The following is an 18,552-nucleotide window of genomic DNA, read 5'->3' as shown; positions in this document are numbered from 1 at the left end:
TAGGGTTGTGGGATGAGGCAAGCCTGGATGTCTAAGTGTACCTATGCGGAAAACCTTATACAAACTTATTGCTTCACACAAACAGAGCACTACTCATAATTAATTAATCTTATACCAACAGTGACACCAATCTTTGACATATTGGAGAGCACTAGATAGGTACGTGTATGTGGAATGAATCCTTGACGGATTTTTGAGGACTTCAGCCAACAGAGATGTTGCTTCGTCCTCGTCAAAATTTGCTCTGAGGCTGAGGGTAGGTGCCTGGTGCCAGGGAGTATTTTTGGAAACTAGATATGTCTTTATGCGCACGAAACACTAAACACCATTCTCATTTATATATTTAGACCGTTGGCAAAGTAAAAGTGGATTTACATTTTTGTTTCTAAATTAAAAAATATTTTTTAAACAGTTTTGCATGTTCGAATGGATTTATTTGAACAATCAGTAAAAAGTTTCTCTACTAGAGTAGCTTCCTTAACCTTAAAACTTAGTGAAAGATTTACTTTAAAACTCAAGTATTTGCCACAATATACGGAAACTTACAATTAAAATTTTGAAAAACGAATAAATCAGTTCATAAGCTTAGCAACAAGGTTTCCGTACGGGAAGGTCGTGTATAAACTCAATATTTTTCATAAATCAGATTACAGAGAAAGCATTATAATAAGATAGACCTGCATTCCTATGTTTGATCCACTTCAAGAAAGCATTTGACAGAGTGAGTCATAAAGATGTTATACATCTCTTGTATAATAAACACATCTTGTTGGTTGTTATAAAAACAATCGAAAACGTCTATCAAAACAATAAGATGGAAGTCAGAATATATGGACAATTTACGGAAGCTATACATACAATTAAATAAGATAACGAAAGCCTTCGATAAAATTCGCCATGACAATCTAATAAAAGTCTTACCGAAAAAATCTCAACTTACGTGAAATTAACATTAATTGAAATATCTGGGATAGTCTGGGAAAGATTAGTAGCATAGATAGATTAAAATACAACTGATCATACAGAAATAAAGGGAGACGTTCGTAACTGTTATGTGCGTTTACCAATGCTGTTCAATAAGCATTCAGAAGAGATATTATGAATAAAGCATTGGTTGATCAGGAATATGGCATTCATATTAACGGAAGCTCGGTTAACAATCTGAGGTATGCAGACGATACGGTGCTGATAGCTAGAATCCTTCAAGACATATAGGCTTACTATTAAAAAAAATACTAAATAACTATTGAAAATGTAACGGAGCTTTCATGTAGTACATATTTAATAACATTAAAGCCTCACAAATCCGATTCGTCTTATCTCTTCGTCGATTGTTTGTGTTTAATTAAAAAATCAATTTAAAAAATGATAAACAACGTCAAAATCACGTGTTATTCGATTTGATCCACATAAGCAATTATGTAATTGTCGGAATCCAAGCGAAGTCATAAGCCGAGGTGTAAATTATCCTAATAGAATTATATCCTTGAAATAGCGACGAGTTTGCTTTATTGGGTCTCCTGCGCTGTGTTTGTTCTAACGTTAACATAATGTCGCGTTCATTGCGACAATAAATCATGGAATAAGGTGAACGTGGTTTCGAATCAAAAAGGTATTAGGTTGCAGAGTATTGTCTAATAGAAATGAATCAAAGAACGTCTTTGTATTAGGTCAATGCTAACTATTATTGTGGATATAAGTTGTTGACGAATAAGTTATTTAAATTATCATTTCGGAATAAACAATCTAATTGTTTCGATAATAATTTCATTAACTCAATCCGCAAGTTTCAAACAAAACTTTAAAAATGTTTGGAGGTTCATTAAGAAACGTATTATGCGCTAAAAACTCTTAATACAAGTTTAGTAAGAACAATAACTAAAGACTGTATGTAGAATAATATAATTATAATGACTGGTCATTTTATTATGCGCGTCATTCTGACACATTAGAAAGGGTGAAGAAACAGTTACATTGCTTTCAAATTGGCAAGCATCGCAGAACTTCCAAACGTTTAAAATTACAGCACATAAAACAAATTATGGTGAAAACACCTTTTTCGATATAATAATGAGATATACAAATACCCTTAACATTGATTCATTTATATATTTATTATTTCCGGTCAAAAATTCAGAGTTAAGTAGTGTAACTTTTCTAGGGATACGTGGTGAAAAAAAATCTAGTTAGATGAAATATTACAAAGGATTTGTTTACAAAATATAAACGTCTTTATTATAACAATAATGCTTCGTTACAATCATAGACGTATATATTAACATTATGTTAACATAAGCCAACCCTTAATACTAGAAAGACCCAAATATATAATTGTAATTCGTATTCGTGACTCATGACGTATATGCATGTTTTTTATATCAAATTAAAGCTAATTTTTTTCTTAGTTTGATGATATAAGATTGTCTAAGAAAAAAAGGTCGAAAATTTTAGTTGCCAGCTGTTAAAAACGCGAGGGATCAAAGATAAAGTGAAATAGAGGGGGCGCAACGACACTGGTTTGACAAGTGATAATATGTATATATATATATATATATATATATATATATATATATATATATATATAGTATATATCTATCGACGCATTCTTTAAAATCTCACAAAACTGACACTTCAAAACCAGTAGCGTTGCGCGCTAGCTGTCTTTTATTTTATTTTTGTTACCTCGTGTTTTTAACAGCTAGCAACCCTAATTTTCGACCATTTTTCTCAGGAAAACTTATATCATCATATTAAGAAAAAAATTAGTTTAGATTTGATATAAAAAAACATGCATATACGTCATGAGCTGCGCATTTTATTAAAAAATAAATGAACAAAAACAAAATTTTTGTCAAAAATTAATTACTATTAATTAAATTAAAAATATTTGCGGCCACTTTTTGACTGGCAACCGATTATCAATGTATTCTCCTAATTTTAAATGTATGTAAAAATGTGAGTTTGATTAACTACGCTATGTATTTGGTAATATTAGCAAATATTACCAAAAAACAATACCCAAATCTAAATATTTTGCAGTGAATAAATAATTTTGTGTACTGTTTCGAATTATTCTTACAGTGGTGAATAGTGATGCGTGTATTTGCACAATAACTATATATTTTCTTCGACAAACCTTCACGATTAGAAAAACTTAAATTATGGACTAACTCTATTTTTGGAGCAGTCACTGAGGATGTATACAGCTCATGGTGCCACTGCCGCCGATATCGATCACTTATAGTGGCGCCAGAATAGAAAAGGCATACTTGAACTACATTTGCAGAAGGTCACAGTCCTATTTTATAGAAAAGGGAAATTGCAAATGAAAAAGTGTTAAGAAGTTATCGAAGATTAAATTTAGCTATATTATTACAAGTATATATTTTTATCTAGGATCCATTATTCTTTCTGTCGTGCTCTGATAAGTTTCGGCTTTCACAATATTGGAATCAGATGTTATTAATTGACATAAACGTAAACGAATAAGCTATAAAAAATAATAGGGTTTCTTGTAATCCTATGTCTGTTAACTCTGTATAACTAAATATTTAGAAATACGTGAATTTCGGAGAATTTTAGACAAGAGAAGAAGTAATACGTGAATGTAAGGCAAGATAATACACAATCAGTAATATTGTAAGCCAGTCAGATTAGTTATAAGTAGATGGTAGCAGTATCAGAAGCGTATAACAATATTTATAAAAACCAGTTAGATCATATGATCTTTATACATAAGTAGGGACAGCTTGAGGAAAGACAGGAAGAAATTGGCTACAGATTTTTATTAGAATCATAAAAGTGCACAATTGTCAAATAAAGAAAAGAGTTCAAGGAAAATTACTGGAAGCACTAGGAGAGGAAGGCCAAACAAGACTTTATTCTAGACGCTGATAATAGTATGACTATATATATATATATATATATATATATATATATATATATATATATATATATATATATATATATATATATATATATATATATATATATATATATATAGTATGATATAGTTTCAAGATAGAAACTTGATATGATACATGGAGAAATGTTATGAAGCATAGTGATCAAGACAAATAATGATGATAGATATACGAAGAAGAAAGAATATTATTACCGGATGATGAATATGGGTGCTGCTATATAGATATCTTTCGATCATTCAGCATATTACAAACTTTTTAGACCAGGCGATATCTGTTTTGGCTTGGGTAAATCATATAATGATCCTATTTTTTTGCTTTCATTGCTTCGAAATATTACAAGAAATGATAAAGCTGAGCTAAATTTTTTTGTGAACAGTTTGTGAAAAAATTCGAAAAATTCAATTTTTTTTTTCGTTTCGTGGCTATATCTCGGCAGATAGTTATGCATCTTCCAAAAATTTTGTAAAGACGATCTTTTTAATATAAAAAACACTAGGTCGAAACACAAAATTTTAGTATAATCGATCAAGTAGTTTTTATAAAATAATTTTTTTGCAATCTAAATTTTTTAATCTTATTTATGCAGCTTTAAATATTTGAAACTTACGTTTTTTCTCATAAAACGACATTCAACCTTTCTAATAAATCAAATAATTAAAATTCCTTGACTGGGAGAACTTAGGGAATTTTTAAACAACTGTACAATTTTTAAGCTAAGAAACTTTTTGATTTTTTTTTTCTAAACTGATATCGAAAGTTTAGCGAACATTTTTTTTAAAACTGATATCGAAAGTTTAGCGAAAGAGGCGTTTTTAAAAAGATATTGGTCAATTAGTCGGAAGTTATGATCGATCCACTTTGGCAGGCATTTACAACCATAGTACGAAGGTTTGAGGTCTGTTTCTTAAACAAATACATTTGTTACTTTATCGATATAAATTTTCACCTTTTTTATTTTGTGCAACCTGGTTATTGTGCAACATGGTTAAAATGTTGATTTAAAACTTTAAAAATCAGAAAAATAGACAAGAGGCAGTAGTGGAGATAACAATTTCAGACTTCTCAAAAATGAAATCACGCGTTCAAACTCGCGACGCGCTTAAAACTTTTAATTATCTCAGCTTCTAGTGGACCAATGTTGACCATTTTGGCCTTTTAATTTGGGGTCTTGTGGGTTAAAACTTTCAAATATACTTTTAAAAGCGTATAATTATTTATTTTTCATGTTTTACGTATAAATGAATATTCACTTACGAAATTTCGTCATTTTTTTCCTTTTTTTTTGTTTTAATTTATTTCTAATCTAAAATTTATTTCAATATCAATATCACTCTTACATGTGCTATAATCGGAATACGTCACATTTTTAACGCAACTGCAAGATTTTGCGCAATTTTTGTGTAGTTGTGTTGTTTATTGTAATATTTATCTTTTTAGCGTTTGCATCTTGGTTTCACCAACTATCGTAATATTTTGGCATGATGTATATGACTGATACCCTCACTTTCGTTATATATTCATTCTTTTTCTTTTTGAGTCAATCCCACTGACGCCAGACAAGGTTTTTTTCACTTGTATACCTCCAAAATATAATTCCAAGTCGACAAAAAACAAAATTTGCTGGCAAGTAAAAAAGCTCCGTCGGGCTTATTGAGGTGTGCATGCGTGAACCGATAAAAAAAACATGTTCAAGGTACAAATTCTCCCTTGATTATTTCGGGCACGTTATGTGATCTTTTAAAAATAAAAGGAAAATATATAATCGCAGGGTTAGTGCCTTTGGGATGTTTTGTCGGCAGCACGCGTTTGCCAGCAGTAGGTAGGCGATGGGTATAAGATCCAGGACCGGACGGTTTAATAAAACTTTGCACAAGATAATATAAAAACTCTGAGACCATTTTCTTGTGGCATTTTTATGTTCGTGCTATTTTTAAAGAGATATAACCACAATTTCAATTTAAAATACGTTTATTTTGGAGTTTCCAATACTGAAGTGGAAATAAAACCAAGTTTTACATGATTTTAAGTAAATTATAACCATTCTCCTCAAAATTAGCAACTTTTTATACGATATTTTACTAGATTAAGAAAACTTAAGTAGGTACAAGATGGAAATTTTAAGCTCATGGTGACAGTTCGTGGTTTATCGACCATGTGATCTCCCCATTACCAAACAATCTCCAGTCGGAAGGTCACGTGATCGATAAACCCTGTCTATTAGAAAGAGATGCAAGAACTACTCGCATCTTTTTTCTCTGTCACACTTAAAGAACGGGTTTAGATTGTCTAGGTATTATACATCTATGACTAAGATCTAGTCTAGGTTATATATGTCTATAACTGAGATTATATGACGTTTGGTAAGATTAGGTTGGAGGGTTAGGTGATGGTTAATAATAGTTAGGTTTTTTATATGAAATTAGATTAGCTTCGGTGAAGTTTGCTTAGGTTGTATTTATTTTTACGAGCCAGCGAACGAATTTGTAACTAGGGAGGTTTTATCGTTTAGGCCATGGTTGCTATCGTAGCGAACTTTTCAGTTTTGGGAGGGCACAGTCCTGCCGATGCCTTTACTGTGATCTCGCGGACTCTGTGACACATGCAAGCGTTAAGCGAATGAAAGAGAGTAGTTTGAGATAGAGTGTAACTCTAGAATGTTTGGGTTTGTGGGAGAAATGGTGGAGAAAATGGTAATAGATAAGTGTAAGTGTACAAGGGTCCAAAAAGTTTATAAGGAAGCTGCTCCCCCCCAAAGAACGCGAGAAGAGGGAACTCGACACGATCTTTTAAAGCGAGTAGTATTCCGCAGGATTTTGTTTTAGTTGACACTGTCCTTGGTCGAGGAATGACGACGAGTGAGAGAAAGTGACGAAGCATAAGACACAGCAACCTAGCTTGTGGGTAGGAGTTTAAACTTTGAGATGTTTCTTTCTTGTGCGTGCGGATTTTCCCAAAGAATGTATGAAGGAGAATAGAATGATAGCAGGACATCAGGAAAGACGCTATGCCCTAATTGGTGATTCCAATCTGATGTCAGGAGTGACAGAGGGATTAGAGAATTTCTTTTTGCGAGCCAGCGAAGCGAATTTAAATGACTAGGTGATGTTTTGGTAAAGTTTAGTTAGGTTAGGTTAGGTGACCCCAGTTTTACATGATTGTATTGAAGTGATTAAAGCTTTTCAAAATCATAGAATTTATTATGCTGTGTGATTCGTTGTATGAATACCAATAATTGCTAGTTCTATTAATGTTTGATAATTGTACGCTTCCGGTAGTTATTGATTAAAATATGTGGGGTCTAGATTGTTTATTACTTTATATATGAAAACCATACACAATTAATTTTTTTTCTACGTGACTGAATACCGCAATAAAGACTTTAACACAAATATTATCGGGGTACCTCTGGGAATCCTCTGAATGATTAACGTAACTCTATTTTAACGTTTTTGTAATTGAGCAGTTTAATTTATGTCCAACAAATACAGAATAGATGAATATTACTCAAAAGAGAGGTTGAATTATTGATTTCTGTTTGCTTCGACATCATTTTAGATAATCGATAAAAAAATTAAGTTTTTGTGTATCTTCTTAAAATATAATTTAAATGGTCAGTAAATGTTAATAAATCATCCAAATAGAACCCCAATACTTTATAGATGTTTTCAGCAATTTCTTTAGTACTCAAGAAAATTGCGATTTATATCATAACTTGTCACAAGTCTGAACGCTTGTGAAGAATTATTTAGTGTTTAGTATTATACAGAGTTCATTTAGTATGTAAACATTTAAATTCCAGAAAATATACTGAGTTATCTGTACTAAATTACATTGCGTTTTGTGCAAATTGTGGCATTTAACGTAATAATAACCAAAATTTAAACAAAATTATTTAATTTAATTTCAAAACAATCGATATGGGTACATTCAGCATAATGTAATGCACTTTTGTACCTCACAAGAACAAATTTTACCAATTGGGTACATGTGTATCCAAACGGTAACACTAAATATTATTTTTAGATCTTTGCAGATAACTTGGCAATCTACGCTTGGTGTCCTTTGTATTATCTACTGTTTGGCGGCAAATACCCCATTCATGTAAAAGATAGTTTTATACCACTCTCAAAAAATTGTTTTTTTAATTTTTGAGTGACGTCAGTTACGTTTAGTTTGTAACTTTTACTGCATAATACATTTTGTAGCTCCATAATAAATAATTAAAGTAAAATAGTTTCTGTCCATCCAAAACGCACAGTACCGGTCCTTAGTTTCCAAAGATGTGTGCAGAGGTTCTATCTACCCTAACGTAACATAACCTATTCATATTCAAGTCATATAATTTTTAAAATGCAAATGTCACCGTCTACCAAACGGTAAGTGTTAATTCAGACAAGGGAACATGATACGTCCGCGTTAGAACATAAAAGAGCTCTTTATGGACACCCTCACGATAATTCCTATTTGAGGCACGTGCCTTTGTTTTACTCGCGCCACCCGGCCCTGCTGCTTAGGTAGAGAAGATCCGAGATGTACAGATGCCTCACTAGCGTTTAGTTTTAATCATCAAAGTGCCAGGTGCCGGACTGGAACTGGAAACACGTATATTTAAGCAGAAACCCATCGCATGTCCAATTATTATCTTTATTAAGTACGCGCAGCGAAAATTCTTCAAAACTCGTTTATCGGGGCCACACCGTCGTAATTGATTTCGCATTCTGAGAGCTTTGAGGATCGTTTTCTTCAATCAAAGCGTCGTCGTTTCCTCTTCAAATGTTCCGATAACGATATCTTAATTAACTTATTAGATATTCTTTAGGCAGCTTGTGTTGGTTATCTTTATGGTTTTGTGGCGCCTGATTAGGACAAGTTTCGTGCAATTCTGTTTTGCTACATATGCACATTTATTTTTTCCTTTTGTGTTGATGAATTTGTTGAGAATAACTTAACCCTAATTAACTTACTGTCTTTTTTATATTAAGAATATTTAGAAGACGTTTGACATTATCTAAAGATAAAATATTTGTTTTATGTAATTTAAGACCCCCCTTAACAAATAATTTTACTATTATAACAGGACCGATAATTTTTGAGACAAAAAAAACAGTATCAGGATGGAACCCATTTTAAACGAAAGAATATAAAAGTTATTGAGGGAAAAACAATTTACGGGCTTTCTGAAGTAGAGAAGTGGAAGGAGGTAAGTTTTTAAGGGTAAAAACGGTGTCTCACGATTTTCGGCAAAACTTTGTGTCCAATGGAAAAAAGTTAAATGGCAAAGTTGTAGGTAACAAAAAGATCTACAACTTTTCTATTTATTTATTTTGTTCACAGAACCTCAAACTTTGTGCGAAAAATTCAACTAATCGAATTTTTGATTTTTTATTTTTATCTTCTACGAAAAAAAAAAAAAAATTCGACGAAACTTAAATCTTACATTTTTATGTCCCAAAAGCACTATAATTTTTTTTATTTAAAATTATTATTTTTCCTCTTATTTTGATTTAATATATTGCATAGTAACTTTCAGTTTCACTTTCTTCCATTGAACTTGTAGTTTTTCCGGAAATCGTGATAAACCGTTTTTTACCCTTAAAAACACCCCTTTCTGATTTCCGACCTCAGATCGCTCGTAAATTATCTTTGCTTTAGTTTTGTTCCTTTTACAATGGGTTTCATCCTGTACATTTTTTTCCACTTTTTACCATTTACAAAGTTTATGTAAAATAGGAACATACTATTTTTTAGCTTCTGAAACTTAAGGTTTCTGAAACTAAACCCAAAGATTTCGTAAAAATATTAGCTACATTATCTGTTATTTCATAGTTTAACTCAACACTCAACATTTATTAAGGCTTACAGGAAAATGAATTAGGGCGTAGGTGATATAATTTTGAGCTTTACCGTCTTTATAGTAAACGTAGTATTGGTAGGTCCATCAAAATAAATATGCCGTAGTGATTAGGCCACAACAGAGAGACTAAATGAGATGGAGACGTCGAAACACATTTATAATCAAAGACCGGATGGAGTTAGAAGAGGCAGGAGGCAGGCCCAGAGCCCGATTTAAGGACCAGGCGGTAGAAGACTTACGAGTGTTAAAGTACGAAATTGGAAAATCAAGGCGAAGGATAGGAAGGGATGGAAGCTGATCCTAGAACAGGTTAAGGGCTACTATGGGTTGAAGAGCCAATGCTGATGATGATAATCTCAACACACCCTTAAGTTAATAATTCAGATTCAAATTCAAAATATAATATTAATTTTCTTACCCAAAAAACTTCTGTACTAAATATAGGTTCGTATACATTCGGATGTGGATTTACGATCATGGATATCTCCAACCCACCAGCATCAACAAATTACTTCAAATATCTTGACTTCATATTTTTTAAATAGTCTGACGTTCTCAGCTCAGAATGGTAAATCAGTAAATTAATGCAGATTGAAAGAGTTATTCTTCTCTTTACATATTCCCTTTCGCTTTATTCGGAAATTCAAATCCCAAGTATGTGTACAGATTTCATGTTCGTATTTCTGCTTCTACAGGATTTTGTATGGTTAGCTCTTACTGGAAGATATTTTTGTATTCTTTTTATAAATTGCTTAACGTATAAAGATGATGACAAATTGGTCATAATTTTTAAGGGCTTTTATAAGAGTGTGACTGGTGTTGGTTTCTTGTAGTGTCCAGGGCATTTTTACAGGAACTGTATCACAGACCTTGCGTAGAATTTTCATATTTATTATATTGAATCCTTTTTCTATTGAAAAACGTTGTTAGTATACGAGTTTCCTGTCCTGAAGCTTGACCACTTTTTCTTTTCCTTTTTACCTAAATATAATCAATAAAAAATACAAGCAAATAAAAAAATTTAATAAAACAACAATTTCTTGAGACGTGTATTTGATACTCTTGTCGATATTTTATTGTTTAGTCTACAAATTCCCATTAAATAAACCACTTGACTCGTTAAAACAATAATTAGAGAGTAAGATTTTGCCATAAAAGTCATGACACAATTATAGACTAAATTGTAACGCTCAGCTACTTTTGAATGTCATATTTTCAACATGTTTACTTTTGCGATAATAATCAATCTTGTGTATAATCAATCTTGAAATTGCTGTTTTGCAGACGGTTAACCTTTACACTCGCAACACTAATTTTTTTCTTTACTAAATTACTTGAACCTCCTATTCATGAATCTTTACAATTTATATCAGTACTGAGGTTTTAAATAAGTAATATTGGTCATGGCGGTGTTTTTATTCTACATCAGCTATCTTGTAGCCCATTACTTATTTTTTGCCACCCTCTTAAAAGGCAGAACACTCCGTTTTCTTTACAATTTCTCATTTATCTCGAAAGCTATTGATTTTATCTAAATACTGTTCACTGAAAAAAACATTTTTTACACGAACGTTCAACGAAGAAATACACTATATTAATAAAAAGCTTGGAATAGAGATTTTACAGTTGTGACTTATAAAATTATTTAATTTCCTATTTTTGGTGTATTTTTGTATTTAACAAAAATAAAATTATATGAAAATTTATTTTTCGCCAATTTTGCAATGCTGAATATATAAAAAATAAAAATATTATAAATAAGTAATGCTTTTTTCACCGAAATAAAATTCAGAAACCCAAAAGAAAACAAAAAGATAGCGAACGCTATCGCTGCTAATGAAGTCCCAGTAAGTGTCAAGAATACCAAAAATAAAAATCTGTCAAATCTTCACCAAAATAAGGTCTAAATGAAGCTTCTATCTTCTGAAATATTTATTTTTGTCGGTTAATACATCAGCGGGAACCACACAAGCCTGTCAATAACAAACCCTCCCCCAACGCTGTCGGTCACCACCTCAATCATTCAGACGCCTGTGATTTTTTTTTTTCGGAAAAGTGTTTGCCTCTCGTTAACAACTTTCATCAATAATTATTTTGAGATACATTAACTGCGGGTGGCGGAAATTATAGGATTCTTCGAGTTTGACCGATTCCTTCTTTCGTCAGAAAAGAGCCGACGCTGGTCGCCAAAGTTGATTACCACCTTAGAGCAATAGTCAGAGAGCTCGCTGGAGATTTCTATGTACAATTTTTTTACAAATATAATATAAGGAACACAAAAATATTGCTATTAATAAAGCTGTAGAATATTCTATGTAATATCTGCATGTATGGGATGCCCAGTTTATTATTTACTGGATTCAGTCCCGTTAGTTTTTACTCTCCTAGTCCAATTCTTTGTGTTTGGGTTACGATGTATGTTATAAAATCATCTACTACAGCGTACGGCTCATTCGGTAGTACCAATAGATAAACGAACAAGGCAAAAAGATTGGTTTGATGAGGATTGCTGTAAGACAATAGAAGAGCGAAACAGGGTTAGAATAATAAATCACATGAGGATTAATAGTATTACAGCAAAAACTTATGATAAAAAAAAGAGAAACAAAGAAGGTCCCAGGCAAAAAAATCATTTTTGGAACAAAAACTGAAGAATATTGAAGAATTTTGTAAATAAACAGCAGGAACTTCTATCAAGTGTTCCTGCTGTTTAAGAATGAAAGAATGAAAATGAAGTCTGTAGACGAAGTCAGCATATAGTTAACACAAAATTTGTCAACTATGAAGAGGGGGAATTAATTGGAACGCAACCATCGCTAAATGACAAAAGATTAAGATGGCTTGGCCAGAGTTAAAACCGATAGAATCTCAAAATTGTTGATCACTACACAAGTAGGTCCTGAAAGAGGAAGAGAAAGTCCATCACTCAACAGTCATCATAATTCTCTGTGCCTTTATTCTTACGCGGGATTGACTTCCTTGCTTACATTTCTCCATTCTTAATTTTACTCTATTTTTGTAACTCCACTCATCCGTCTATTCTCATTTCCGCCACACGAATTCGTTCTTCTTCTTTCCTTTTAACTGGTCAATCTTTAGCTACGTACATCATAGCTGATCTTACGGTAGTTTTATAGAAACTCCCTTTCAGTTTCTTCAATTTCAATCTTTCTGTCACACTAAACGCCACTCGCTTCGTTGCATTTCACCATCAAATTCTAACTCTACTGTCTGCATCACTACTTCTTTGCGCAGTATTCTATAATAGCCATTCTAGATACTTAAAATAGTTTTTTTTTTCGTAGTAGTTACTTGATCTTCGAACGAACGTTCTGATACTTTATTTTTGTTTACTAATTTTTAAAGCTTTTTCTGCAATGAGTTTATCTTCACTGTTACAGTCTTAGCTCTAAATATTTTTCAGTATTTCTCACTAGCACTGCATTAAACACCAGGTAATGTTACTCTGCCTTTTTTCTGAGAAAGTAATTAAAAATGACGCAGATCAAAGGAAATACATTTAAATACGTATGAACCTATTTAAAAACATAAAGAGATAAATTAATATGTTATCTAGTGATATAATTTATACCAGGACAAGGTAATTTATAACATAACATTCAGTTTTACTTCCTGTTTCTAACCAAGAGGCAATGACATCTAATAATGTATTAGGAATTCATTAGGTATATCCAGCGGGTAAATTTTTGACAATTCAAGGCTACAAAAACAATGAACTATAATTAGCAACATTTTATGAAACATAATTTTAACCTTCACAGATATTCTAATTATGTACATTTTATAGTTTTTCTTATATTTATTATAACTGCAATATGTACATAAGCAAAACACAAACACAATGCAAATGAGATCTTAAACAGAGCTTTTTTCAGAGAATGGCTATAACACCTTTGTTTCAATCATCTGGTAGTGTGTTTTGTGTTCATATTTGTTATATTAGTTTGTTTATTTCTGTGTGTAATTCTCTTCATCCTTATTTTATTAATTCCACTGTTATTATCTTCTGCTGCTGCTTTTCCTTTTCTGAGGTTTTTAATTTCTTTTTGTAATTCTTCTTTTGTGGGAATTTCTGCTTTATTGTCATCTTGTACTATTGGTCTTACTTCTTCATCGTAGTGTGTTGCCTTCGTAGTGAATAGAATTTTTTCGTAATATACTTCCCATATTCTGTTAATCTGTTTATCTTCAAATACAATATCTCCTTTAAGGTTTTTTATCCTTGTTTTAATGCTGGGCGTATTTTTTGTAAAGTTGTTTTATTTTATAATTTTTCTGTCGTTTTCAATATTCTCTAGCTTTTTATTTAACCAGTCATTTTTCTTCTTTTTATTGGTTGTATTAGCTTGTTTCTCCTATTTTGTGTTCTTTCCTGTATTGTTCTGATAGGTTGTTGATCCATGTATTCTTTATTACTTTTTGTCTTTTTCTTTCATATTACTTCATTTGTTGTTTCATTTATTTTGCTTTTAACTCATAATCTTTCGTTTATGTTTGTGGATCGGCTTATAAGGTTGGATATATTTTCACTCATCTGTTCTTCAAATTTTTCTCTTCGGTCCCTTCTAATGCTTCTAGGTTGAATTTCTTAGGGTTTGTTTTAGCTTTGTTTTTTGTACTAACTCTTTGGTTGCTAGGACGTGGTCGATATGATTTTCACTGCCAGATGGGTGTCTCCAGGTTGCCTTATGTTTTCTTGATTGCTCAAATTTTGTCGATAGGAAAGTCATGCTATTTAGTGTTGCTGCGAGTAGTTGACAGATTCTGTGGCCATTGCCATTTGTTTTTTCGTGTAGAGTTCCGTTTCCGACTAGGTCTTTTCAGTACATTTTTTCCCAATCAATTCATCTTTTTCTGTTGCATCGGATGTTTCAGATGGAGCATAAGTGTTATATAGTGTTTTTCCATTTTTAGTCTCAGTGTGACGATCCTCTCGTCTATCGTCTTGACCTTTGTTGTGTTATTGGTGAGATTTTTATTTATGTAACACCCCACTCCATTCTTGCCTTGTTTTCCATCTCCACTGTACATAAATACATATTCTTCTCTTGTGATTTCTTCCGTTTTTTCCCATCTTATTTCTTGTATCGCAGCGATAGCTATTTTATATTTTTTTAACATTCCTGTTCCCTGATCTTTGGACGTTATGTTATCTTTTTTATTTTTTCCTTGCTTTCGTCATCAAATTTAATATTGTCCTTAGTGTTGTATTTTAATTTTTGGTTTTTATACTTTCTTGTTCAATATTTTCATTTTTCTGTCTGTCCCATATTGTTGTTAATTTACTTTTTTGTTTTTTTTTTCTATAGCATCATGATTTGCCAGCATATGTTATGTTGGAAGTACAATCGCAATGTGATTTCGGATTTTAGTCGGAGGTATAAATATTAACTGAATAATTGATAATGAGAAAAAGAAAGTCAATAAGAAATGCAATACCAAGTTTTTTTTGTGTCTGGCTTACTTTATTCTATTCATTTTTACATATTCTATAACTACCCTTGTCTTATTGACTGATCCCTATATAGTATAGTTTTTTGAAGACATTCAAAAACGGTTTATTGAATAATTTTGAAGATAGTGTGGTACGACCCTATTATGATAATCATATATCACGGCTGTGCAAAGGAAAAAAAAGTTGATATCGCAATCGTAAGTAAATTTTTATTTTACTGTATTTGTTTTTGTCTTATTCACTGGTTATCTATTGAGATGTGGTATCTCTCGGACTATAAGCAGCGAGAGAGATAGTACTCGGCGAGCGGTCTGGAGGGTCTTAGACGAAGAGAAGAAGCAGCAGCAGCAGCTAACTACTTGGCGGCCCATCAGGTCCACTGAAAGGCCCACCACTTGGCTCATAATTTATTTCGATTAGATCGGAATGCGGCATGATTAAGATGCACGCCTTCTTCTTCTTCCTAACCTAACTAAATTAAATCCCCACAGATTTAAAGTTATAGGTACGATCGGCCGACAGACGACTAATTAAATATGGACCGAGCGACGACGCGACGCCTTGCGATGATCGCATTCCCCACTCTTATCCTTTTTTTTGTTTTCGACGGTTACACGGGCATCTTTACAAATTGTATCTCGTTGATAAATAATTAGTTATTTTCATTGCCTGTGGAACTTTATTTTTAATAGATTTTGACGTACAATAAAATATATTACTTTACGCTTTAAATATAAGCAAACCGGCAGATTTGTATAATTAAACCTGTCTATTTATCTGTGAAAAAATCATCCATTTCAGGTAAACACCTTATACAGCTATTTTTAAAAGATATATGAGGGATAGCCTATGACAAATCAGTGAAGACATTCAGTTGATTTTGCTTTGTTTTTTTAAACAATCATAAAAAGTGAAAAAGTCATTTTTGTTTAATTGCATTTATTTGTTGCAGATGACCGGAAAGCGCTCGAGAAGCTTTAAATGTGCCGTCCATCATCGAGATCGCGAAGTTTCGTCAGAAAACGACTTCCATCTGCTGCTAGTGGAGCCGCCATTGTTCCGCAGGTATATATTAGTCAATTTGGCCATTGAAAATATTTAAACTCTGTTTAGAATAGATAAAGACATACAAAGAACATATACATACAAAGACATATCAAGAAATATAGAATGTTTCTTAGCATAGGTAGCATTTGGAAGATCACAAACAGTCTTTAAATCAAACTTACTAAATACTTAAAGGCAAAAATTTTCACAAAACAACATAGAGCTAGAGCAAATTAAAGAGCTAGAGGCATACCTTAAACCAGATGGACTGATGCCATTAAGCAAATTATTGGACACACCTAAGGGAGGCTTACATCCGACGATGGATGGATTAGCTGTTGATGATGATCTTTTTCTTCTTCAACATTTGCATCCACTCCGGGACAAAAGCTTCCACATGAGTTCTTCACTCTTCTCTGTTTTGTGTTACGTGGTGCTAGTTTCTCCCCACTTTTGCTTTGATGTCGTCTAGTCACCGTTTTTGTGATCTTCTTCTACTACGACTGTGGTCACGTTGTCTCCAATGTACAGTGTTTCCCGTCTATCTTTCGTTGTTTTGTTGTACCAAGTGTCCTACCCAACTCCATTTGATTTACGTAATTCTTCCAATTACATCTTCCACCTTCGTCCTGCTTCGTACGTCCACATTTCGTATATGTTTTCTCAGAGAAACTCCTAATAGCTCGTTCGATGACCTCCTGTGTTGTTCTTAATCCATTAGCTGATAACTGTGTAAGTCTCAAAGGTGTCCATTACTGTCCATTCAATATGTCATAACTGGTAGGATAAAACTGTTGAATACTCTTGTTTACTCTTATAATCCGGGAAAGATACTCTGATGAAGCAGGGAATATGCGGAAATAACGTTATAAGTTCCTAATGATTCATACACAAAATGTTTGATGAATTGTACTCTTACGCCATATATTATAATCATCATCATCATCATCATTCAATCTTCGCTTATCCACTGCTGGACATAGATCTCCCTCATAATTTTCCATCTATTTTATTATTATTCCATCTACCTCTGCTTCGGTAGGCATCATCTCTTGGTCTCCATTCCAGTATCCGCTTTGTCCATCTATTATCTGTCATTCGAGCCACGTGACCTGCCCAGTTCCATTTCAGTGTTGCTATTCTCTCTACTGCATCAGCCACTCCTGTTTTTTGTCGTAGCTGGCGATTTGGGATCTTGTCTCGTAGTGAAACGCCCAACATAGCACGCTCCATCGCCCTTTGACACACACGAATCTTTTGAACTGTTCTCCTTGTCATGGTCAACGTGTCCGCACCGTAAGTTAACACTGGCAAAACACACTGATTAAACGTTTTTCTTTTAAGGCATTTTGGTATATCAGACGATTTGAAAATATGGTTCAGCTTGCCGAAGGCTGCCCAAGTCAGTCTTATACGACGGAGAAGCTCAACGGTTTGGTTATCTTTTCCTATACGAATCTCGTGACCTAGGTATTTATAGGCCATTACCTGATCTATGGATCTTGTTCCTATGCATATATCTTCGCTGACTACAAGATTTGTCATCATCTGGGTTTTAGATATATTTATTTTCAATCCCCCTTATAGCGAGGAAAGGTAGAGCTGATTTAAAAGTTCTTTGGCCTCATCTATCCTATCAGCTATTAGTACAATAGCATCTGCAAACCTTAGATGAAGTGTACTCCAAGAAAAATCAATTACTTGATATTCAAATTAACAGTCCACAATACCACCATATTATATACATATAGTAAAAAAACTAATAATTATAACTACATAATTTTTATTATATATAATAAAAATTATGTAGTTATAATTATTAGTTTTTTTACTTATAGTCGTGAGATTACAAATAAGTTTGACTTTACAAAACGTATAATCACACACATTAAAATTTTTTTAAAATTTCTCCTTAAATTATATTATTATCATGTTTGGTTAATTAAAATACATAATAGGCATAATATGAATGGTGTATAGTTCTTTTATGTGGAAAGCAAACCAGTAACAATAGTTTTTATTATTAATTTGATTGTCAATGAAAAATAAATTAGTCCAGTCAATTTATCTCAAGCATATATGAATTTTTCTAATGTTGGGATGTCGATAGAAAATGAGATTATGATGTTACGGATGTTATGCCAATTGTTTGTTGATACGCTAATATGTAACAATGAATGATACTTAATTTGTCAATATCCGATTTTCTATTTATACATTTTTAATTTTTCTGTATATGTGTCATTTGC

At 32.5% G+C, this 18,552-nt stretch overlaps 1 protein-coding gene across 1 annotated transcript in view; it reads left to right on the top strand.

The window, feature by feature from the left end:
* LOC140441438 (protein rhomboid-like) overlaps positions 1–18,552 on the top strand; it is a 246,792-nt gene that overhangs the window by 201,966 nt on the left and 26,274 nt on the right. The window contains exon 5 of the mRNA XM_072532170.1: positions 16,209–16,321. Within this exon, the coding sequence (XP_072388271.1) occupies positions 16,209–16,321 (113 nt within the window). The remainder of the gene's footprint in view (positions 1–16,208; positions 16,322–18,552) is intronic.

The sequence above is a fragment of the Diabrotica undecimpunctata genome, chromosome 5 (genome assembly GCF_040954645.1).
Source record: "Diabrotica undecimpunctata isolate CICGRU chromosome 5, icDiaUnde3, whole genome shotgun sequence".
Lineage (NCBI taxonomy): Eukaryota > Metazoa > Arthropoda > Insecta > Coleoptera > Chrysomelidae > Diabrotica > Diabrotica undecimpunctata.
Note: the sequence above shows the minus strand (reverse complement) of the source record. Positions and strands in the feature narration are given on the sequence as shown.